Source organism: Sphaerodactylus townsendi, linkage group LG05, assembly GCF_021028975.2.
Source record: "Sphaerodactylus townsendi isolate TG3544 linkage group LG05, MPM_Stown_v2.3, whole genome shotgun sequence".
Taxonomy (NCBI): Eukaryota; Metazoa; Chordata; class Lepidosauria; order Squamata; family Sphaerodactylidae; genus Sphaerodactylus; species Sphaerodactylus townsendi.
In genome coordinates this window covers 134,985,679-135,010,923 of record NC_059429.1, presented here as the reverse complement: position 1 = coordinate 135,010,923, position 25,245 = coordinate 134,985,679, and the positions used below count along the sequence as shown (strand labels likewise).

At 50.2% G+C, this 25,245-nt stretch overlaps 1 protein-coding gene across 1 annotated transcript; it reads left to right on the top strand.

Annotated features, from left to right (window-relative positions):
- The first annotated feature begins 3,903 nt into the window (after nucleotides 1–3,903).
- TRIB3 (tribbles pseudokinase 3) lies at nucleotides 3,904–24,949 on the top strand. The gene is made up of 4 exons (XM_048495922.1): nucleotides 3,904–4,168; nucleotides 12,872–13,156; nucleotides 22,204–22,496; nucleotides 24,013–24,949. Exons 2-4 carry the CDS (start codon nucleotides 12,872–12,874, stop codon nucleotides 24,506–24,508), a joined length of 1,074 nt encoding a protein of 357 aa, XP_048351879.1. The 5' UTR covers nucleotides 3,904–4,168; the 3' UTR covers nucleotides 24,509–24,949.
- Nucleotides 24,950–25,245: the final 296 nt, after the last annotated feature.

Here is a 25,245-nt window from a genome sequence, read left to right as displayed (position 1 = left end):
TGGATCAGACCAGGGTCCATCTAGTCCAGCTCTCTGCTACTTGCAGTGGCCCACCAGGTGCCTTTGGGAGCTCACAGGCAGGATGTGAAAGCAATGGCCTTCTGCTGCAGCTGCTCCCGATCACCTGGTCTGTTAAGGCATTTGCAATCTCAGATCAAAGAGGATCAAGATTGGTAGCCAGAGATCGACTTCTCCTTCATAAATCTGTCCAAGCCCCTTTTAAAGCTATCCAGGTTAGTGGCCATCACCCCCTCCTGTGGCAGCATATTCCAAACACCAATCACCCGTTGCGTGAAGAATTGTGTTTCCTTTTATTAGTCCTAATTCTTCCCCCCAGCATTTTCAATGGATGCCCCCTGGTTCTAGTATTGTGAGAAAGAGAGAAAAATGTCTCACTGTCAACATTTTCTACCCCAGGCATAATTTTATAGACTTCAATCCTATCCCCCCTCAGACGTCTCCTCTCCAAACTAAAGAGTCCCAAACGCTGCAGCCTCTCCTCATAACGAAGGTGCTCCAATCCTTCAATCATCCTCGTTGCCCTTCTCTGCACTTTTTCTATCTCTTAAATAGAGTAGGGTGAATACAGTAGAGTGAATAGGCTGGAAGACTGGCCCCTTCCGCACATACCGAATAATGCATTTTCAATCTACTTCCAATGCACTTTGCAGCTGGATTTTACTGTGCGGAAGAGCAAAATCCGCTTGCGAACAATTGTGAAAGTGGATCGAAAGTGCATTATTCTGCATGTGCGGAAGGGGCCTAAGAGTCTCAGGACTCAGGTTCGAATCCCCCTGTCTGCCATGAAAACTCGCTGCGTGACTTTGGACCTGACATGAACTTTCAGCCTGGCCAACCTGACAGGGTGGTTGTTGTGAGAGCACGGAGGAGAGAAGAAGGACGCTGTAAGTGGCATTGTGTCTCAGCTCTGGGGAGAAAAGCAGAAGGTAAATAAATGCAGGGAAGGTAAGACAGTGAGGGGCTAGTTCAGGGGTAGGGAACCTGCGGCTCTCCAGATGTTCAGGAACTACAATTCCCATCAGCCCCAACCAGCATGGCCAATTGGCCATGCTGACAGAGGCTGATGGGAATTGTAGTTCCTGAACATCTGGAGAGCCGCAGGTTCCCTACCCCTGGGCTAGTTGAACCTCTGCTCCGCACTGCAGGGGTGCCGTTCCTAGCCACCACTTGGACGGCTTTCTTGTGAGCAAGCACCCCAACACTGCGCAGCTGAGCAGCTAGGAGGGAATTTCCATGCCGAAGCACCTCTTTTTACTCATGAGCACCTGGCGGCTCGACACCTCCTAGCCCCGCCCGTGGCCCCACATAAAATGTCCCTTGGGGATCCTAGCAGTTTCCCCTCTGACATTCCTTCGAGCGTCCGGCCCTCTTTTATCAGTAGAGGCTGTTCTCCAAGCCCTGTACAGGATCTTGGGCAGGAGGGTGTGTTCCTCATCTGGGAAACAAAGAAAGAATTGTATTGTCGAAGGCTTTCACGGCCGGAATCACTAGGGAGTGGGTTTTCCGGGTTGTATGGCCGTGTTCCAGTAGCATTTTCTCCTGACGTTTCGCCTGCATCTGTGGCTGGCATCTTTGAAGATCCTCCAAAAGATGCCAGCCGCAGACGCAGGCGAAACGTCAAGAGAAAACGCTACTGGAACATGGCCATACAGCCCGGAAAACCCACAACACCCTAAAGAAGGAATTCTCTCTTCCTTGTGTAACTGTTGTTCATTCACTGGCAAATCAGTGCTGATTTCATTAATGGCTCCATAGAGCCCTGTCTGTCTTGTTATTATTTTTGTGTTTTGTTTTTGTTGTTCAATTCTGTTCTTCAGACAAAAAATAGAGTCTCAAAGCAGATGGCAGGAGTGAAAGCACCATGCAAAATGACACGGTTGGACCCTATACTTAAATTAAATAAGTGATATAGCTTGGCTTTGCAATGCAGGTTGCCAACCCAGGTTGGGGAGGAGGAGGAGGAGGAGGAGGAGGAGGAGGAGAAGAGGAGGAGGAGAAGGAGGAGGAGGAGGAGGAGAAGAAGAAGAAGGAGGAGAAGAAGGAGGAGGAGGAGGAGGAGAGGAGGAGGAGGAGAAGAAGAAGTTTGGATTTATATCCCCTCTTTCTCTCCTATCAGGAGACTCACAGGGGCTTACAATCTCCTTTCCCTCCCCCCCCCCCCACAACAAACACCCTGTGAGGTAGGTGGGGCTGAGAGAGCTCTGAAGACTAGCCCAAGGTCACCCAGCTGGCGTGTGTTGGGAGTGCACAGGCTAATCTAGTTCCCCAGATAAGCTTCCACAGCTCAAGTGGAAGAGCAGGGAATCAAACCCAGTTCTCCAGATTAGAGTGCACCTGCCCTTAACCACACCACCACGTTGGCTGCCCTGGATATTTGAGGTTGGATCCCGAGGTGGGCAGAGTTTGAAGAGGACAGAGGTCTCCCTGAAGTGTAATGCCACAGAGTTTAGCCTCTGAACAGCCATTTTTTCCAGGAGAACCGAAACATCCCCAGCTCCCTAAGTCTCTCCTCGTAGGCCGTAGACTCCAGACCTTTGACCCTCCTCTGGACCTGTTCCAGCTTGTCAATATCCTTCTTGAATTGCGGTGCCCAGAACCCAGTGGTGGGATCCAAAAATTTTAGTAACAGGTTCCCATGGTGGTGGGATTCAAACTGTGGCGTAGCGCCAATGGGGCTGGGCGGGGCATTCCTGGGGCGTGGCCGGGCATTCCGGAGGCAGGGCATTCCTGGGCGGGGCTGTGGCAAGGACGCAGCCGCTGTGCCGGTCCTCGGGCGGGAAACGAATGCACGCAGGCGCAGGCTGCCACGCACGCCGGTGCACCTCCTGCTAGACTGCTTCAAGTTCTGCGCGCTACTGCTGAGAAGTGGGGCATAACTAAGGCAAAAATCACGTGGCAAAATCCCCAGTTAGTAACCCCCTCTCGGCACACACAAATGATTAGTCACCTACTCTCGGGAACCTGTGAGAACCTGCTGGATCCCACCTCTAGAACTACCCCACTCTAACCACTACACCATGCTGCTGCCATGCACTTTAATGTTTTAATGTTTATATTTTTATACTATTTTTATATCATTGCATTGTTTTATTATATGTTCACATGTAAGCTGCGTTGAATCCCCTGAGGAGATTGGTGGGATAGAAATGTAATGAATGAATGAATGAATGAATGAATGAATGAATGAATGAATGAATATGCAACCCCTCCCTCCTCAGCCATCCTGCAAAAGAAACACTTCTATTAAATTCCCATTCTACGTTAAGGACAAACTATTTATTTTCCACTCGGAAGGTTCAATGTCTAGCAGCTGTAAACCTGCTCACTTATTTCACCTTTGCAGGGGCTGGTCTACTTTCTACAGGGAAGAAGAAGAAGAGGAGGAGGAGGAGGAGGAGTTTGGATTAACATCCCACCTTCCTCTTCTGTCAGGAGACTCAAGGTGGCTGACAAGCTCCTTTCCCTTCCTCTCCCCACAACAGACACACCTTGCGAGGCAGGTGAGGGCTGAGAGAGTTCCGAGAGAACTGTGACTGGCCCCAGGCCACCCAGCAGGAATGCAGGAGGGCGGAAACAAACCCGGCTCCCCAGATTAGAGCCTGCTGCTCAAGCGGCAGAGCGGGAGGTCGAACCCGGTTCTCCAGATGAGAGTCCACCTGCTCTTAACCGCGACCGCACCGCGCTTAGTGCTTTAATGCGAGATCGAATCGAATCGCCTTTTCGGAAGCGTCCCCCTCCCCCCCCACCCCCCGCAGCCAACCCAAACGCGCGCGCCCTTCCGTCCCGCCCCTGAGCATGTGCAGAGCGCCTCTCCTCCCTCCTGCCCTCCCCTCCGGAGGCGCGAGGGCGGCGCGTGTCCGCGGGGCGGAGAAGGAGGCGGCGCCGCCGCTGCTGCTGCTGCTGCTGCCGGGGTTGCATCATCCAGCCCCCGACGGCGCGGCCGCCCAGACAAAGGCTCTCCCCACTCAACCATGCAGCGCCTGAGACCCGGGCAGCGGGATCTGCCCCCTTCCAGGGCGGGATCCCTTGCATAGATCCACCCCGCCCCCCACCCCCAGCCTCAGGGATCCGGCGCACCCCCAGGACGAAAGATCACCCCCCTCCGGATCGGTTGGAAGAGCGCCGTCGGGGGGCTGCGTTGGCGAAGGTGAGCGCTTGTGCCCAGGGCGATGGGGGGGGGGCACGCGTGGGGGGGGGGCTATGTCTAGCGCGGGGGGGGGCGAGGGGGAGACCCCGGCGCGGGGTTTTGGAGGGGGGGGGGTGTCCGTCGGTTCACTGGCCGGGACTCAGCCCCGAAGGCGAGCTCGGGTGAAGGAAATGTCCCCCCCCCCTCTCCGTGGTACTCTGTTGCGAGTCTGACTGTAGATCAGCTGCTATCTAAGAAATAAATAGATATTTAATCCCCCCCCCCCGCCGCTCTTATGCGTCCGCCAGTCGCACGCGGCGCCACCTCTGAGCATGCACAGAGTTCTTTTTTCCCCGGAAGGAAGCAAGCAGCCTAGAACCCGGGGTGGCTGAGTGGAAAGCTATAGGCACGAATTCTGGGCAGGTTGGAGCCCCAGCATCTTTGGACTGGATGGCGCTTGGGGGAGTTTGAAGGATTTTTTGGGGGGAGGGGGTGTTGAAGGATTAATCCTACTTCCTGGTGTATCATTCCTAAAGAGAGAAGGTTTTTTTTTTGTGGGGTGGGGGTGAGGGGGTCAAGCCAGGTCGCTCCTGCCTCTGCAAAACCAGGAAAAGGCGCTTCAATGCTTCGATTCTCCGCTACTCATCGGTGCATGACTGGCGCATGAGTGTGCAAACCTCCGCCTTTGGAAAAGGTGAGCGAGGTGATGGGGGTGGGGTGGGGTGGGGGGGGCTGACCTGCAGGCTGATATTGCCTGGGTCGAGTCACCCCGGGTGCTGAACTCACGGCAGGGGATTTTTTTCCACACACAGTCTTGCACCACCTTAAAGGCATGGAAAAAACACAACAACCCTGCATACCCTCTCGTGGGCCGCAGCCTGTGAAAATGCCGGCTGGAATAAAAAACCCCGGTGTTTGTCTTTCAGGGGCCACCGGGATCTGATCCGGATCGCCGAGGCTGGTCCGACCTCATCAGATCTTGGACGCTATCGGGGTTAATATTTGGGTGGGAGGCCACCGAGGAAGTCCGGGGTGGCTACGCAAAGGCTGAGCCTCTGAACGTTCTTGCCTTGAAAGTCCTGCTGGGTCATCCATGAGTCCAACGCAACTTGGTGGCACCGTTGCATCACACCCCAAGGTGGCTCTAGGCTCCTGATCAGCTGGGAATTGCATCGGTCTCTTTACTTTTGCTTTTTGTTGCGTTTATGTCCCACCCAGCTCCCCCCCGCCCCACACCAAAGGCTCACCTACAATTCAGTCCCAAGACAATTAAAACCCAACCCTTAACCAAAAAAAATTACAAAGCTTTGGCACTAGTAAAATGTTCAAGGAAGTTAACCGATGGGAGGAGGAGAGAAATCATTTTGTAAAAACAAACTACCCCCCAGAATCTAGAAGAAGAAGAAGAAGAAGAAGAAGAGTTTGGATTTATATCCCCCCCCCTTTCTCTCCTGCAGGAGACTCAAAGGGGCTGACAATCTCCTTGCCCTTCCCCCCTCCCACAACAAAGACCCTGTGAGGTGGGTGGGGCTGAGAGAGCTCCGAGAAGCTGTGACTAGCCCAAGGTCACCCAGCTGGCATGTGTTGGAGCGCGCAGGCTAATCTGGTTCCCCGGATAAGCCTCCACAGCTCAAGTGGCAGAGTGGGGAATCTAAACCTGGTTCAAGTGGCAGAGTGGGGAATCTAAACCTGGTGAGCAGTAGTGGCTAAGAGCAGGTGCACTCTGATCTGGAGGAACCGGGTTTGATTCCCAGCTCTGCCACCTGAGCTGTGGAGGCTTATCTGGGGAATTCAGATTAGCCTGTGCACTCCCACACACGCCAGCTGGGTGACCTTGGGCTAGTCACAGTTCTTCGGAGCTCTCTCAGCCCGACCTACCTCACAGGGTGTTTGTTGTGAGGGGGGAAGGGCAAGGAGATTGTAAGCCCCTTTGAGTCTCCTACAGGAGAGAAAGGGGGGGATAAAAAACCAAACTCTTCTTCTTCTTCTCCAGATTAGAGTGCACCTGCTCTTAACCACTGCAGCACGCTGGCTCTCTACCCTGTTCAATGAAAAGGGGGGGAGGAGGAGGGAAAGTAAAAGGGAAGAGGGCCCCCGTCGAGTTGGTGGAGCCGTCGTTGTCTCAATTGAAGGCATGGGACACAGGTGTCAAACTCGCGGCCCTCCAGATGTTATGGGCTACAGTTCCCATCATCCCCTGCCAGCTGGAGGGCCGCGAGTTTGACACCTATGGCCTGGGAGAACATCTCTGGGACGGGACGCCTGGAAACAACAGCAGACCTTGATTGATTGATTGATTGATTGATTGATTGATTGATTGATTGATTTATTGTTATATTTATAAACCGCCCTCCCCCGAAGGGCTCAGGTCAGTCACAGTTGGGCTAGTCACAGTTCTTCGGAGCTCTCTCAGCCCCACCCACCTCACAGGGTGTTTGTTGTGAGCGGGGCAGAGAAAGGAGTTTGTCAGCCCCTTTGAGTCTCTTTGCAGGAGTAAAAGGGGGGATATAAATCCAACTCTTCTTCTTCTTCTTCTTCTTCTTCTTCTTCTTCTTCTTCTTCATGGGGAGTGGCAGGTCTTGGGTTCAAATCAGGGAGGAGTCTTGGAGAGAAGCGTAGTGTGTGAGCAAGAAAAGCTTTTGAGGAACGTGCCCTCGTTCTTTTCATGTGATACGTTCCACCAGGGTCCAGGCTACCCTGCTGGGCTGTTCTGCATTGAAAATCCAGCGGCTGGTCCAACCGCAGGGACGTTGTAGTAAAGGTGAAGCGAAACAGTGCACACAAACACGCGTGTTTAAAGCCTGGCGTTGGTTTGGAAAGCAGTTTCAAGTGAGGCTCAAATATGTGCAGAGCGGGAGAGCAGATTTGGATCCAAGTCCCCCCAATCCTATTGTGACCACCACAACGCGGCTCTCCCAACCTGTAGTCCCCCCTCCCACTTGGAGTTGTAGCTGTGTTTAGCCTGGAACGATGGGGGGAGCAATTTGCTGGGAGGGGGCTTCAGCACAAAAACATTTGGGGGCCCCTCAATGATGCGGCCGGCCTCCACACGGGCCGGGGCCTTCACAGCTCTGGCCCCAGTCTAGTGGAACACTCTTCCACCAGCTGTCCGGGCCCTGCGGGATATGAGTGAATTCCGCAGGGCCTGTAAGACCAAGTTGTTCCACCGGGCCTTTGGAGTGACCAGCCGCTGAACGAGGTGCCCCCTTGCTCCTATTCCCCCAAGGTCCCTTATGTTAAGGGGACTGCCATTCTCCCCCTCTCTGAGAAGGTTTTAAATCTGGGTTTCGCTGGACGTCTTTTTATCGTAAACTGTTGTTCTTTATATTGATCTGCTGTTTTTAAAGGGATTTAGCAATATTTTAAATGGATGGAGCTGATAGATAGATAGATAGATAGATAGATAGATAGATAGATAGATAGATAGATAGATAGATAGATAGATAGATAGATAGATAGATAGATAGATAGATAGCAGAGAGAGAGAGAGCTGATAGATAGCTGAGATAGATAGATAGCTGAGAGAGAGAGAGCTGATAGATAGCTGAGATAGATAGATAGCTGAGAGAGAGAGAGCTGATAGATAGCTGAGATAGATAGATAGCTGAGAGAGAGAGAGCTGATAGATAGCTGAGATAGATAGATAGCTGAGAGAGAGAGAGCTGATAGATAGCTGAGATAGATAGATAGCTGAGAGAGAGAGAGCTGATAGATAGCTGAGATAGATAGATAGCTGAGATAGATAGATAGCTGATAGATAAGCAGATAGATAGATAGCTGATAGATAGCTGAGATAGATAGCTGAGATAGATAGACAGATAAGCTGATAGATAGCTGAGATAGATAGATAGCTGATAGATAGATAGCTGAGATAGATAGATAGCTGATAAATAGCTGATAGATAGATAGCTGAGAGAGAGAGACAGAGAGCTGACAGATAGCTGAGATAGATAGATAGCTGAGAGATAGATAGCAGATAGATAGATAGCTAGCTGAGATAGATAACTGAGATAGACAGATAGACAGATAGACAGATAAGCTGATAGATAACTGAGATAGATAGATAGCTGATAGATAGATAGCTGATAGATAGATAGCTGAGATAGATAGATAGATAGCTGAGATAGATAGATAGCTGATAAATAGCTGATAGATAGATAGCTGAGAGAGAGAGAGCTGAGAGATAGATAGCTGAGAGATAGATAGCTGAGATAGATAGATAGCTGAGAGATAGATAGCAGATAGATAGATAGCTGATAGATAGCTGAGATAGATAACTGAGGTAGACAGATAGACAGATAAGCTGATAGATAACTGAGATAGATAGATAGCTGATAGATAGATAGCTGATAGATAGATAGCTGAGATAGATAGATAGATAGATAGATAGATAGATAGATAGATAGATAGATAGATAGATAGATAGATAGATAGATAGATAGATAGATAGCTGAGATAGATAGCTGAGATAGATAGATAGCTGATAAATAGCTGATAGATAGATAGCTGAGAGAGAGAGAGCTGAGAGATAGATAGCTGAGAGATAGATAGCTGAGATAGATAGATAGCTGAGAGATAGATAGCAGATAGATAGATAGCTGATAGATAGCTGAGATAGATAACTGAGATAGACAGATAGACAGATAAGCTGATAGATAACTGAGATAGATAGATAGCTGATAGATAGATAGCTGAGATAGATAGATAGATAGATAGCTGAGATAGATAGATAGCTGATAAATAGCTGATAGATAGATAGATAGCTGAGAGAGAGAGAGCTGATAGATAGCTGAGAGATAGATAGATAGATAGATAGATAGATAGATAGATAGATAGATAGATAGATAGATAGATAGATAGATAGATAGATAGATAGATAGATAGATAGATAGATAGATAGATAGATAGATAGATAGATAGATAGATTAAAGCTTCGGTCCTGACTCCCCGTTCTCCTCTAAGCTTCACTTGGCCCTAGTGGAGCCGCAGACCCAGTTTGGGTGTTGAAACAGGGGCAGTGGGAAAGGCCACCCAAGTCCCCGCTGACTTAGGGCGACCCCGTAAGGTTTTTAAGGCAGGAGATGTTCAGAAGAGGGTTTGCCTCTGCGCGCCCACCCTGGACTTTCTCGGTGGTCCAAGCATTGAGCAGGGCTCACCCCGCTTATCTTCTGGGATCTGACGGGACCCAGCTAACCTGGCCCACGGAGGTCACGGCGGGTGTCGAAACCCCCTCTCGGGACATGCTCTTTGGCAAAACAAACGAACAGGAGCTGCTGAGCCCATAAATGACTTCCCCGTCCCCGCTGCCTGTCCCTCGAAGAGTCTGGAAAGACAGGGAAAATGACCTCTGATGTCAAGCGGTGGCTGCAAGCGAGCGGGCAGGCCCCCCCCCTCCCCACACAGGGGAGGCCCTGGGCTTGCTGTGTGTTTGCATCATCCATTTTTGGCACCGGGAGCCTGAGAGAGCCTTCCACGCTCCTCCCCTGGTTGATGACGCCAGCACCCGGCAGCTTTCTGAATCACCGGCTTTCCTGCCAGTTCGGTTGCACCTTCCTGGCCGGCTGGCTGGCTGGGGTCTGTGGGTGGGAGCCCAGGAAATGCCTACCCCCCCCCCCTCCCCAGGAGAGACTGCTGACTTCCGCTTGCTTGCAACATAAGTTGTGGCCTCCTGCCTGGGTTGGCTCTGGACCTGCTACCGGCTGAGCTGGGCTCCAGCATTTTCATTGCCCTGGTCTGAACAGAAGGACTCTGGTTGTGCCGCCAGCCCCGCTGGAAGAAGACGAGGAAGAGGAGGGGTTTGGATTTAAACCAGAGGTGGGATCCAGCAGGTTCTCACCAGTTCCCGAGAGTGGATTTCTAATTATCTGTGTGTGCCGAGAGGGGGTTGCTCATTGGGTCTGCTTTTCCGTTAGAAATTCCACTAGGTCCAAAAATCATCAAGTCCTGTCGTTTCCTATGTGGCTGGTTAGCGAAGGTAGAATACGGGATCATTCTCCCTGTTGTTGGGCTGTTTTAAAAACATGTTTTAGAAATACGGTCAAGTTCCTTGTTTAAGGAAAGTTTCCTTCTTTTGATTTCTAGAAACAAAATTAAGTATGTGAAAGTATTAAGTATTTGACAGGCAGCCAATGAGAGGAGAAGTCGTTGTTTCTGTGGGCAGTAGACGATAGGACTTGCTATAATGAGTTTAAATTATGGACAGAAAGATACCAGCTGGAAATTAGGAACTTTTTTTTTACAGTAAGAGTTTTTTGCAGTAACAGAGAAATTATTAATGCCCCGCCTCCGGAATGCTCGGCCACGCCCCCGTCGTTCCCCGCCCAGCCCCATTGGCGCTACGCCACTGCTTGAATCCCACCACCATGGGAACCTGTTACTAACATTTTTGGATCCCACCACTGATTTAAACCCTGCTTTTCTCAGCCGTAAGGAGCGTCAAACTCCTTTCCCTTCCTCTCCCCACAACAGACACACCTGGTGATGTAAGTGAGGCTGAGAGTTTGGAGAAAACTCTGAGTGGCCCAAGGTTACCTCCCCCCTACAGGCTTCATGTGCAGGAGCGGAAACAAACCTGGTTTACCAGCTTACAGTCCCACGCTCTTTAACAACCACACATGCTGGGTTCCAGCTTGGCGTGCTCCAGACCTAGGGATTTGGAATTACGACTGATCTCCGGATCTCCCGGGCCCCTTCCGCACGCGCAGAATAAGGCGTTTTCAAACCGCTTTCACAACTGTTTGCAAGTGGATGTTGCTCTCCCGCACAGCTTCAAAGAGCACTGAAAGCAGTTTGAAAGTGCATTATTCTGCATGTGCGGAAGGAACCCTGGAGAAAAATCTATGATTCCCGAAGCCTAAAGAAAGCCCAAAATATTCTGAGAGACCCGTCTCATCCGGCACACTCTCTTTTTGAACTGTGACCATCCGGCAGACGATACAGGTCTATCAAAACTAGGACAAAGAGGCTTGGAGACAGCTTCTACTCTAGAGCTGTGGCTATGCTGAACTCCACGGCTTCATGTTGATGTGTTTGGGGCTGTGTAAGGATGGGTGGAGGAAGGGGAAAGTGAGGACGGGGCATGAGTCTGAAATGGTGTGCATCGAGGAATGCTGCTGTAAATTTCGTTGTGCGTGCACAATGACAATAAAATGCTTATGCTTAAAATGGCAGCTTCGTCACTGTGCCCTGCTGAGTTCCCTCCAAGCTTCATCCCCCCCCCCCCCGCCCACCCCCAAATCTCTGTAAATGTCCCAACTGGAGTTGGCAACCGTATCCAGACCGACAACAGCACTCCACAGTTATCCCTGCCATACTGGCAGGGGCTGATGGGAATTGTAGCCCAGGAACATCTGGAGGGCCCAAATTGGCTACCTCCGCGTGATTTAAAGCCAAGGACCCTGCCTTTCTGGGCCAGAGAGCTGCTATTTTCTGTTTCCAACAGGAAGAAACCACAGCTGTAACAATCCTGGCCAAAATATTACATATACTTATAGTTATCCATGTACACCAATAATCACGGTTCTGCCGATAACAAGTTGCAAGACGTTATTGACTACCAGCTGTTGGGTGCAAGATTGTTTTCAGCTCATTTTGTGTAAAATTAAGCACTGTTTACTAAACGCTGGGCTTTTGCTACTAAACGTGGTTGTTACTAAACATTGAGCTTTTGTTGAGAAAAGCGTAAGTCATTCACTGACTATAAACCTCTCAGATCGGGTTGTTATAAGCTCCTGTTGTACCAAACGTTGCTCCTTCGACCGCATCCCGGTTGGCTCATTTGTAACTGTGATTATTGGCGTAAGTGTATAATTAAAAGTCTATGCCGTTATTTTAGCCAGCATTGCTACAGTTGGTTTCTTCCTATTGTTTGTGCATCTGCTTAACTGTCATCCACAATAGGTTTGTTAGTGTTTTCTGTTTCCAAAGCTAGTTTGCAAACTAGCTGAGGACTAGCAGCGTGGTCATAGAATCATAGAGTTGGAAGAGACCCCCAAGGGCCATCAAGTCCAACCCCCTGCCATGCAGGAACACACAATCAAAGCACTCCCGACAGACAGCCATCCAGCCTCTGTTTAAAAAGCTCCAAAGAAGGAGACTCCACCACACTCCGAGGTAGTGCGTTCCAGTGTCGAACAGCCCTGACGGTCAGGAAACTTTTCCTGATGTTGAGGTGGAATCTCTTTTCCTTCACCTTGAACCCTTGACTCCTGGTCCTAGTCTCTGGAGCCGCAGAAAGCAAGCTTGCTCCCTCACTCACATGACATCCCTTCAAATATCTAAGCATGGCTATCATGTCACTTCTTAACCTTCACTTCTCCAGACTAAACATCCCCAGCTCCCTAAGTCTCTCCTCGTAGGGCATGGATTCCAGACCTTTGACCATTTTGGTTGCCCTCCTCTGGACCTGTTCCAGCTTGTCAATATCCTTCTTGAATTGAGGTGCCCAGAACTGCACATAATATTCCAGATGAGGTCTAACAAAGGCAAAATAGTGGTCATGATTAATAGGTTAAGTTTTATGATGTATGATTGCTGTTTGAATAACAGCCGTGTTGTGAGCCGCCTCAAGCCCTTCGGGGGTGAGGCGGCTTATAAGTCAAATAATAAATAAAAATAAATAAATGGGTGTTTGAACTTCTCTGGGATGTTGGATATTTCTCCCCTCCACCCATTGGTCCCTTCTTCCGTTTTGCATTAACCCTTTGTTCTCCTCCTCCTGCCTAGATGAGTCTCGTGGCACCAGAATTTCCAGCAGTAGCTTCTTTGCAGAAGAAACGTCTGGACTTCGACGATGCCTCCGAAGGGGACGACCCGCAACCCAAGCGCCCGCGTCTGGGTCCGCTGCCGAGACTGACCCCTTGCCTCCAGCCCCTGGCTCTCTCCTCACCTGCTACGGACCAGGACCTGCGGGTCTCCCAGATTGGCCCGTACCTCCTTCTGGAGACCACAGAGGGTGGCCGCTGCTACAGAGCTGTGCACAGACACACGGAGGCAGAGTATACCTGCAAGGTAAGAGGCCCCTGACAGACATGGCCCGGGGGATAAGGGAGCATGCGTCTACTGCAGGGGTCTGCAGCCTTTTGAAGCCTGCAAATGCCTTTGGAATGCTGATATAGTGCGGGGGGTGCAGCCAGAGGTGGGATCCATCAGGTTCTCACCAGTTCCCGAGAGTGGGTTACGAATTATTTGTGTGTGCCGAGAGGGGGTTACTAATTGGGTCTTCTTTTCTGTTAGAGATTCCATTAGGTCCAAAAACCATAAAGTCCTGTTGTTACCTATGTGGCTGGTTAGTGAAGGTAGAAAACGGCATAATTCTCCCTGTTGTTGGGCTGTTTTAAAAACATGTTTTAGAAATATGGTAAAGTTCCTTGTTTAAGGAAAGTCTCCTTCTTTTGATTTCTAGGAACAAAATTAAGTATTTGAAAGTATTAAGTATTTGACAGGCAGTCAATTAGAGGAGAAGTCGTTGTTTCTGTTGGCAGCAGACGATAGGACTTGCCTATATATGGTCAAGAAAGATACCAGCTGGAAATTAGGAACTCCTTTTATTTTACAGTCAGAGTTTTTTACAGTGCAACAGAGAAATTATTAATGCCCTCGCCTCCCCAAAATGCCCGGCCGGGCCGCGTCTTACAGCCCCATATGGCGCTACGCCACTTGTTTGAATCCCACCACCATGAGAACCTGTTACTAAAAAATTTTTGGATCCCACCCACTGCCAGTAACTAACTAACTAACTAACTAACTTAGCACTTTAATATATTTTTTATCCACTCTTCCCTCAAAGGGAACTCAGAAGGCAAAGGGAATAATACATAGTTCTTTTCACTTCTCTGTTATTCCCTGCACAACGCCCCTGTGAGAGCAGATTAGGTTGAGAGAGAATGACTGACCCAAACCCACCTGGTCAATTTTGGCTGGCATGCAGGGATTTGAACCTGGCTCTCCAGGGAGCAGCAGTGCTTAGTGGAAGTTAAGAGCAGGTGCACTCTAATCTGGAGAACCGGGTTTGGATTCCGGGCTCTCTGCCACTCTTGAGCTGTTGGGACCGGCTTATCTGGGGGAACTAGGATTAGCCTGTGCACTCCAACACACACCAGCTGGGTGACCTTGGGCTAGTCACAGCTTTTCTCTTGGTGAGCCTCTCTCAGCTCCACCCACCTGGGGAAGGGAAAGGAGATTGTAAAACGCCGAAACCTTTGAGTCTCCTTACAGGAGAGAAAGCAGGATATAAACCCAAACTATTCTTCTTACTTCATTTTTATAGCCCATCTTTCTCCCCAGTGGGAACCCACAGCGCCTTACAGTATTCTTTCCTTCCCCATTTTATCTTCACAACAACCCTGTGAGGTGGCATAGACTAAGAGTGTGTGACTGGCCCAATGTGACCGAGTCAGCTTCCATGGCATAGTGGAGATTAGAACCCGGGTCTCTCAGATTCGAGTCCCGCGCTCTAACCGCATCATACTGTCCCTCATCTTAGAATCTGTTGCTGTTCATGAGGTGAATCAGGATTTGCTGGAAGGATTCAAAGTGATGCAATAAGACAGCAAGCAAATGTTTTCCCACTTACTGTTTTATTCTCTGAACCGGTTTGTTACGACAATAGTCCCAGTTCTCCCAACTGCTAAAATGTGCTGCCACCTGCTGGCCAGGTGTGAAATTACACACTCTCTTCCCCCATCACAGAGAAGGTGGTTTAAGCACCTTTCCATCTCTTCCATTACCCCAGCCGTATTCTCCTACACAAGCACCCACTGGATACCCCTACCCCAAAAAGTCAGGAGACCATACCTGCATCTCCTGTGTGACATTTAGTTTGTTCAGCTGGCAAATGTTTATTTCCCCCCCCCAAAAAAAATTACAATGGGAGGGACTCACACGTGGAAAGTCTTCCTTTCTATCAGGCACAAGAGCCAGAGATCCTTGACCTCAGAAGAGTCTTTTTTCCCCACGAGTGACTATTTTGAGCACGTTTCACCATTTGGAGGGAGCCCGGAACAGAACAGTGAATTGTGCAAAGATGTCAAGAGCAGAGGTGGGATCCAGCAGGTTCTCACAGGTTCCCGAGAGTAGGTTACTAACTATTTGTGTGTGCCGAGAGGGGGTTACTAATTGGGTCTTCTTTTCTGTTAGAGATTCCATTAGGTCCAAAAACCATAAAGTCCTGTTTTTACCTATGTGGCTGGTTAGTGAAGGTAGAAAACGGCATAATTCTCCCTGTTGTTGGGCTGTTTTAAAAACATGTTTTAGAAATATGGTAAAGTTCCTTGTTTAAGGAAAGTCTCCTTCTTTTGATTTCTAGGAACAAAATTAAGTATTTGAAAGTATTAAGTATTTGACAGGCAGTCAATTAGAGGAGAAGTCGTTGTTTCTGTTGGCAGCAGACGATAGGACTTGCTATATGGTCAGAAAGATACCAGCTGGAAATTAGGAACTTTTTATTTTACAGTCAGAGTTTTTTACAGTAACAGAGAAATTATTAATGCCCCGCCCCCAAAATGCCCGGCCGTGCCCCGCCCAGCCCCATTGGCGCTACGCCACTGTTTGAATCCCACCACCATGAGAACCTGTTACTAAAATTTTTGGATCCCACCACTGCCAGTAACTAACTAACTAACTAACTAACTAACTTTAATATATTTTTATCCACTCTTCCTCAAGGAACTCAGAGGCAGAATACATAGTTCTTTCCTTCTCTGTTATTCTCACAACGTCCCTGTGAGGCAGATTAGGTTGAGAGAGAATGACTGACCCAAACCCACCTGGTCAATTTTGTGGCATGCAGGGATTTGAACCTGGCTCTCAGGAGCAGCAGTGCTTAGTGGTTAAGAGCAGGTGCACTCTAATCTGGAGAACCGGGTTTGATTCCGCTCTCTGCCACTTGAGCTGTGGAGGCTTATCTGGGGAACTAGATTAGCCTGTGCACTCCAACACACACCAGCTGGGTGACCTTGGGCTAGTCACAGCTTTTCAGAGCTCTCTCAGCTCCACCCACCTGGGGGGGGGGGAAGGGAAAGGAGATTGTAAGCCCCTTTGAGTCTCCTTACAGGAGAGAAAGCAGGATATAAACCCAAACTATTCTTCTTACTTCATTTTTATAGCCCATCTTTCTCCCCAGTGGGAACCCACAGCGCCTTACAGTATTCTTTCCTTCCCCATTTTATCTTCACAACAACCCTGTGAGGTGGCATAGACTAAGAGTGTGTGACTGGCCCAATGTGACCGAGTCAGCTTCCATGGCATAGTGGAGATTAGAACCCGGGTCTCTCAGATTCGAGTCCCGCGCTCTAACCGCATCATACTGTCCCTCATCTTAGAATCTGTTGCTGTTCATGAGGTGAATCAGGATTTGCTGGAAGGATTCAAAGTGATGCAATAAGACAGCAAGCAAATGTTTTCCCACTTACTGTTTTATTCTCTGAACCGGTTTGTTACGACAATAGTCCCAGTTCTCCCAACTGCTAAAATGTGCTGCCACCTGCTGGCCAGGTGTGAAATTACACACTCTCTTCCCCCATCACAGAGAAGGTGGTTTAAGCACCTTTCCATCTCTTCCATTACCCCAGCCGTATTCTCCTACACAAGCACCCACTGGATACCCCTACCCCAAAAAGTCAGGAGACCATACCTGCATCTCCTGTGTGACATTTAGTTTGTTCAGCTGGCAAATGTTTATTTCCCCCCCCCCAAAAAAAATTACAATGGGAGGGACTCACACGTGGAAAGTCTTCCTTTCTATCAGGCACAAGAGCCAGAGATCCTTGACCTCAGAAGAGTCTTTTTTCCCCACGAGTGACTATTTTGAGCACGTTTCACCATTTGGAGGGAGCCCGGAACAGAACAGTGAATTGTGCAAAGATGTCAAGAGCAGAGGTGGGATCCAGCAGGTTCTCACAGGTTCCCGAGAGTAGGTTACTAACTATTTGTGTGTGCCGAGAGGGGGTTACTAATCAGTGATTTTGCCACATGGTTTTTGCCTTAGTTACGCCCCTCCTCTCAGCAGCAGCGCGCAGAACTTGAAGCAGTCTAGCAGGAGGTACACCGGCGTGCGTGGCAGCCTGCGCCTGCGTGCATTCGTTTCCCGCCCAAGGACCGGCGCAGCGGCTGCGTCCTTGACACAGGAATGCCCCGCCCCCGGAATGCCCGTCCACGCCCCCGTCGTGCCCCGCTCAGCCCCATTGGCGCTACGCCACAGTTTGAATCCCACCACCATGGGAACCTGTTACTAAAATTTTTGGATCCCACCACTGGTCAAGAGGTACTCCCCGATGAGTTTATGTTGTTGTTTAAAGTGTTTTCCTTCTGCAAAAAAAAAAAAATTAGCAGTCTGCTGACCAATGTTCCCCATGATGCAGTTTGGACATCACAGAAATGGAGGCAGAATTGTCCGTGTCACACCACTGAGTGCAACCCTTTAAAATGCCAAATTGCATGTTACCGTAGCCACAGGTCCAATCCTCTGTCATCAGTGCTATTTTAGAGGGAAATGGAGCTGTTTAACAACTGGCTAAATTTTACCCTAAAGAGGCATTGGCCGTCAGGGGTTGGATCCACGGGCCCTGTAACGTGTAGCTTAGTTCTCAGCGCCCATCGTATCGCTTCCCACTGTGAGAAAGCACGTTTGCAATGCACGGACTATGAGGAAGTGTCATTTCGCGAGGACGTTTCCCTGAGAAGACGGATGAGAAACAAAGCGTGTGGCTTCTCCGCCCTTGAATTGATTGTTTGCTCAACATCTGCCCAACCCCTGCAAACAATTATGCTTCAGAACCACCTGTCCACACCCAGGTGTGATATAACTTGTGTCTGATTCACCCCTTGATGTGTGGGGGGAGCATGACCCATTTAGAGTGCTGAGAGGCAGCTGCCAGGTCACCCTGATGGCTCTTTAAGTTACGATAAACAACACCAATGCTATTAAAAAATGCTGCGGCTTCCAAGCCATACAGGGTTGGTACATTTAGTGATTTTGAGGTTCCATTCGCTATCGACTGGAATTGTTTGGAGCATCTTATAAGGAGGCTGCAGCGTTTGGGACTCTTTAGTTTGGAGAGGAGACGTCTGAGGGGGGATATGATTGAAGTCCATAAAATTATGCATGGGGTAGAAAATGTCGACAGAGAGAAATTTTTCTCTCTTTCTCACAATACTAGAACCAGGGGGCATTAATTGAAAATGCTGGGGGGAAGAATTAGGACTAATAAAAGGAAACACTTCTTCACGCAATGGGTGATTGGTGTTTGGAATATGCTGCCACGGGAGGTGGTGATGGCCACTCACCTGGATAGCTTTAAAAGGGGCTTGGACAGATTTATGGAAGAGAAGTCGATCTATGGCTCCCAATCTTGATCCTCCTTGATCTGAGGTTGCAAATGCCTTAGCAGACCAGGTCCTCGGGAGCAGCAGCAGCAGAAGGCCCTTGCTTTCACCTACTGCCTGTGAGCTCCCAAAGGCACCTGGTGGGCCACTGCGAGTAGCAGAGAGCTGGACTAGATGGACTCTGGTCTAATCCAGCAGGCTCGTTCTTATGTTCTTAAGCCATATAAGGTTGGTACATTTAGTGATTTTGAGGTTCCATTCGCAACCAACCGGAATTGTTGGGTGTTATTAGATTTTAAAGCATCAGATAGACTGGTCCATTGAATGTTGGCAAACTGATCTCTCTTTCTTTGTGCTAGTAATTGATGCTCCTTTTCGAATTGTAAATAGGCACCTGAGGAGGGCGGATCATTAATATTACATGAGGTCTTAAAGATCACTCTTAGCATGCTCTGGAGTCTAACGCAGACCCTTCTGGAATTACTGCAATAGGAAGAAGAAGAGAGTTTGGATTTATATCCCCCCTTTCTCTCCTGCAGGAGACTCAAAGGGGCTGTACAATCTCCTTGCCCTTCCCCCCTCACAACAAACACCCTGTGAGGGGGGTGGGGCTGAGAGAGCTCCGAGAAGCTGTGACTAGCCCAAGGTCACCCAGCTGGCGCGTGTGGGAGTGCCCAGGCTAATCTGAATTCCCCAGATAAACCTCCACAGCTCAGGCGGCAAAGCGGGGAATCAAACCCGGTTCCTCCAGATTAGAATGCACCTGCTCTTAACCACTATGCCACTGCTGCTCCCTTTTTTGCTGCAATAGGAGAGTATTATCGGGATGTGAAACCATTTAGGACCGCCACGTACAATGCTCTGAGCTCCTTCTAGGAAGAATGGAGAAAACACAGGAGGACGCAAGCAAATGCGCCTCCCCCTCCCCACCTGTGAGGTGGACAAAGCATATACCTCACCACACAATCACTCCACACTGTACCATGGAGAGAAACGCATCTTATCATGACATGCCTCTGCAATTCCAGCCATAGGTGTATTAGGTCTTGAACCTTGAAGCATAAGAACATAAGAACAAGCCAGCTGGATCAGACCAGGGTCCATCTAGTCCAGCTCTCTGCTACTTGCAGTGGCCCACCAGGTGCCTTTGGGAGCTCACAGGCAGGATGTGAAAGCAATGGCCTTCTGCGGCTGCTGCTCCCGAGCACCTGGTCTGCTAAGGCATTTGCAATCTGAGATCAAGGAGGATCAAGATTGGTAGCCATAGATCGACTTCTCCTCCATAAATCTGTCCAAGCCCCTTTTAAAGCTATCCAGGTTAGTGGGCATCACCACCTCCTGTGGCAGCATATTCCAAACATCAATCACCCATTGCGTGAAGAAGTGTTTCCTTTGATTAGTCCTAATTCTTCCCCCCAGCATTTTCAATGAATGCCCCATGGTTCTAGTATTGTGAGAAAGAGAGAGAACATTTCTCTCTGTCAACATTTTTTGCCCCAGGCATAATTTTATAGACTTCAATCATCTCCCCCCTCAGCTGTCTCCTGTCCAAACTAAAGAGTCCCAAACGCTGCAGCCTCTCCTCATAGGGAAGGTGCTCCAGTCCCTCAATCATCCTTGTTGCCCTTCTCTGCACTTTTTCTATCTCCTCAATATCCTTTTTGAGATGCGGCGACCAGAACTGGACACAGGACTCCAAGTGCGGTCGCACCACGGCTTTATATAAGGGCATGACAATCTTTGCAGTTTTATTATCAATTCCTTTTCTAATGATCCCCAGCATAGAGTTTGCCTTTTTCACAGCTGCCATGCATTGAGTTGACATTCCCATGGAACTATCAACTAAGACGCCCAAGCAATAAAAGGGCTCTGTATTGTAGATCAGCAGGGTTTATTGATAGGCAGTAAAGCACCCAGCTGGACAAACCCAGCTTTTGGTACCTGTTTTATTCCAATGTTAATCCCCCCCTCCCATTTTCCCAAAGAATATGAGAAAGAGTTAGTTTGGAGGTAAGGCGCAAAGGTCAGCAACAGATAAGAGATAGAGCCACCTGGCTTCCTGCCCCCACAGGACAACGGAAACAATCCCATTTCCCATGAGACCGAAGTGTCGGGGAAAGCCTAGTTATCTACGGAAACAATCCCATTTCCCATGAGACCGAAGTGTCAGGGGAAAGCCTAGTTATCTACGGAAACAATCCCATTTCCCATGAGACCGAAGTGTCAGGGGAAAGCCTAGTTATCTACGGAAACAATCCCATTTCCCATGAGACCGAAGTGTCAGGGGAAAGCCTAGTTATCTACGGAAACAATCCCATTTCCCATGAGACCGAAGTGTCAGGGGAAAGCCTAGTTATCTACGGAAACAATCCCATTTCCCATGAGACCGAAGTGTCAGGGGAAAGCCTAGTTATCTACGGAAACAATCCCATTTCCCATGAGACCGAAGTGTCGGGGAAAGCCTAGTTATCTACGGAAACAATCCCATTTCCCATGAGACCGAAGTGTCAGGGGAAAGCCTAGTTATCTACGGAAACAATCCCATTTCCCATGAGACCGAAGTGTCAGGGGAAAGCCTAGTTATCTACGGAAACATCCCATTTCCCATGAGACCGAAGTGTCAGGGGAAAGCCTAGTTATCTACGGAAACAATCCCATTTCCCATGAGACCGAAGTGTCGGGGAAAGCCTAGTTATCTACGGAAACATCCCATTTCCCATGAGACCGAAGTGTCGGGGAAAGCCTAGTTATCTACGGAAACATCCCATTTCCCATGAGACCGAAGTGTCAGGGGAAAGCCTAGTTATCTACGGAAACAATCCCATTTCCCATGAGACCGAAGTGTCGGGGAAAGCCTAGTTATCTACGGAAACATCCCATTTCCCATGAGACCGAAGTGTCGGGGAAAGCCTAGTTATCTACGGAAACATCCCATTTCCCATGAGACCGAAGTGTCAGGGGAAAGCCTAGTTATCTACGGAAACATCCCATTTCCCATGAGACCGAAGTGTCAGGGGAAAGCCTAGTTATCTGGCTGGTTACATATATCTTGTAGCGATTACATTGAGCTAGGAATGCATCTCAAAACTAGATGCAATCGCCCTGACAAGCTGCAGGCATAATGTTAGGAGCAAGAACTACCAGGCCACGGTCCCACAGCCTTGAAAACCCACAACCTACAATAAAATCCCTCTTAGAAGCAATCCGTTGGATGTTGTAGTTCCACCTGCCTTCTCTGATGCACCTCATAACTGCGGACGGGGCTTCAGTGCGGCATTGCGCAGGTGAGACAAAGATCGTGGCAGCTCACTCGGCCTCAGTTTGCCTGGAGGCCATGCAAAGAAAAGAGAGACCGTTTAACCTTTCGACCTCTCCTTGGTTTCTCTGTTGAGAACCAAGAATCCGATTCTGTGCTTTGCAGTGAGCGTGTTTCGGGGGCGGGGGATGTGTGTGCTTTAAAGGGCACATATTTTCCTCTTTCAAAACGTCGATAACAAAGCAGTTCTGAATTGCAAAACTAAGTGGAGGTCAGAGGTTTAACCTCTCTGTCTTGTTCCCGCATGGCCCCGAGGCAAATCGAGGCCACGTGAGATTACAGTGGCGTGGATGCCAAGAACCGTACGATGCGACTCGAGTCAGCCCGGAGAATTAGACTGCGAAGACACACAAAACCTAGAAAGACTTCCAATCACGTTTTACATGTCTGGGCTTTCTTCCCATTGGCTCCTTTCTAGGTTTATCCAGCCGAGAACTACCCAGAGGTGATGGTGCCCTACGGGGCCCTCCCGGCGCACCCGAATGTCGCCCGCGTCGAGGAAGTGATCGTCGGGGACCAGGACGTGTACGTCTTCTTCCAGTCCGGCAGAGGCGACATGCACAACCACGTCCGGGCTCGCAAGCGCTTGGCCGAGCGCGAGGCCGCCCCGCTCTTCCGACAGATGGCCGAGGCCGTTGCCCACTGTCACCGGCATGGGGTTGTCCTACGGGACATCAAGCTGAGGAAGTTTGTCTTTGTGGACACAGACAGGTGAGGGGCTGAGAGGGCACGGGAAGCCCCCAGTGCTAGAATCTCAGTATGGTTTGGCTGTGCTTCTTATCTGGGGGAGGAGGTCTTTGAGCCTCCTGGGTGATTTATTTCTATTTTGCTGTTCTCGGCTATGGACCGGTCTCTGCCTCAAGGAGCAGCCGTGGCGTAGGAGGTTAAGAGGTCGTGTATCTAATCTGGAGGGACAGGGTTTGATTCCCAGCTCTGCCGCCTGAGCTGTGGAGGCTTCTCTGGGGAATTCAGATTAGCCTGGGCACTCCCACACACGCCAGCTGGGTGACCTTGGGCTAGTCACAGCTTCTCGGAGCTCTCTCGACCCCACCCACCTCACAGGGTGTTTGTTGTGAGGGGGGAAGGGCAAGGAGATTGTCAGCCCCTTTGAGTCTCTTGCAGGAGAGAAAGGGGGGATATAAATCCAAACTCTTCTTCTTCTTCTTCAAGGAGCTTAGATCAGTGTGGGGAATGGAGGAAGAGGCAGGGAAGGGCAGCTTGGGACAGAAGCTGTGGCGTAGTGGTTAAGGAGCAGCAGTGGCATAAGAGCAGGTGGATTCTAATCTGGAGCACCGGGTTTGATTTCCCTCTCCTCCACCTGAGTGGCAGAGGCTTTCCTGTTGCACCAGATGTGTTTCCGCACTCCTACATTCCTGCTGGGCGACCTGGGGCCGGTCACAGTTCTCTCGGGACTCTCTCAGCCCCACCTGCCGCATGAGGTGTCTGTTGTGGGGAGAGGAAGGGAAAGGAGCTTGTCAGCCCCCTTGAGTCACCTTACAGGGGAGAAAAGTCAGGTATAAATCCAGACTCCTCCTCCTCTTCTACCTCCCTTTGTCAGAATCCAGGTTTTCTGTACCGTATTTCAACCCACAGCTTTATTTTTTATTTTATTTTTTATTATTTAAATGTATAGACCGCCCAATCCCCAAAGGGCTCTGGGCGGTGCACAACATCATCTATGTACAATATATAACAAGGGTCACATTAGTGACCATATGTACTAAAATTAGTTAAAACCATTAAAACCATGTAAACAGCGGTCAAAAACAGTAACAATAAAAATGGCGTCCCGCAATCCAATTCCTTTAAAAACCACCCCAAAAAGAAGGGAGCAACCAAACTCCTCCCTAAAAATAGCAATAAATATGGAAGAACAGATTATAAAAATAGGGAGCAAGAGAGCCAGGGAGCAAAGCAAAGAAGGGGGGGAGTGCACCTCAGCGACTGGACACTCCAAAGGCCCGGCGGAACAACTCAGTCTTACAGGCCCTGTGGAATTCACCAAGGTCCCGCAGGGCCCGGACTGCTGGAGGAAGAGTGTTCCACCAGGTCGGGGCCAGGGCTGTAAAGGTCCTGGCCTGTGCGGAGGCCAGCCGCATCATCGAGGGGCCAGGAACCACCAGCAAATTGGCCTCTGCCGAACGCAGAGGCCGAGTAGGGACATACTACCCCGCCTTGCCTCCAGCAGCTGCCCCCTCGCTAAATCGTCCCTCTTTCTTTTGCGCAGGTCCCGGTTGGTGCTGGAGAACTTGGAGGACGCGTGCCTGTTGCCCGGTCCGGACGATTCCCTGGAGGACAAGCACGCCTGCCCGGCCTACGTGGGCCCCGAAATCCTCAGCTCCAAGGGCTCCTATTCTGGGAAGGCGGCCGACGTTTGGAGCCTGGGGGTGGCGCTCTACACCCTGCTGGTGGGGTGCTACCCCTTCCAGGACACGAAGCCCGCCTCGCTGTTCAGCAAGATCCGGCGAGGGCGCTTCGTGCTCCCCGAGGGCCTCTCTCCCAAAGCGCGCTGCCTCGTCCGCTGCCTGCTGCGGAGGAACCCCGCGGAGAGGTTGACGGCTGGCGACATACTGTTGCATCCGTGGCTGGCGGAAGACGGCGTCTCCGAGGGCCCCTGGGGCGCCTCGCCCGGGAACCGGGGGCTGGAGCAGGTGGTGCCGGAAGGGAGGAGCTCGCCAGAAATCAGAGACGAGTGCGAAGAAGAGGAAGGCTTGTACAGCTGAGCCGGGAAGGAAGGCGGAAGAGGCGAGGAAAGCGCAGGGTCGTGGCCGGCCGGGCCTCAGGCGGTCGAAAGGAGCCGGTCTTCTCCCCACCTTAATTCCGCTGCTGGGACTCAAACAAGAAGTGCCTTTGAGAAAAGACGGGAGTCGCTTTGAGCACGTGGTGCCTTCACAACCAAATCAGGGAAGCGAGGAGGCCCGGCCTCTTTGGGGTGTTCTGCTCCGCAGGGAGTTCGCGTCCATGTGCCAAAGAATCCTTTTGGGACACCTGATCGCCAGCCCCAAATCTCTTGCTTTCAGAAAAGGATGCCTTATCCACTCGAGAGCCAGCGTGGTGTGGTGGCTAGGAGCAGGTGGGCTCTAATCTGGAGAGCCAGGTTTGATTCCTCGCTCTTCCACAGGAGCGGCGGACTCTTATCTGGTGAACTGGATTTGCCTCCCCGCTCCTACACATGAAGCCTGCTGGGGTGACCTTGGGCCAGTCACAGTTCTCTCAGCTCCACCTACCTCACAAGGTGTCTGTTGTGGGGAAAGGAAGGGAAGGAGTCTGCCGCCTGAGCTGTGGAGGCTTATCTGGGGAACTTATCTGTGGAGGCTTATCAAGGTCACACACACCAGCTGAGTGACCTTGGGCTAGTCACAGCTTCTCGGAGCTCTCTCAGCCCCACCCACCTCACAGGGTGTTTGTTGTGAGGGGGGAAGGGCAAGGAGATTGTCGGCCCCTTTGAGTCTCCTGCAGG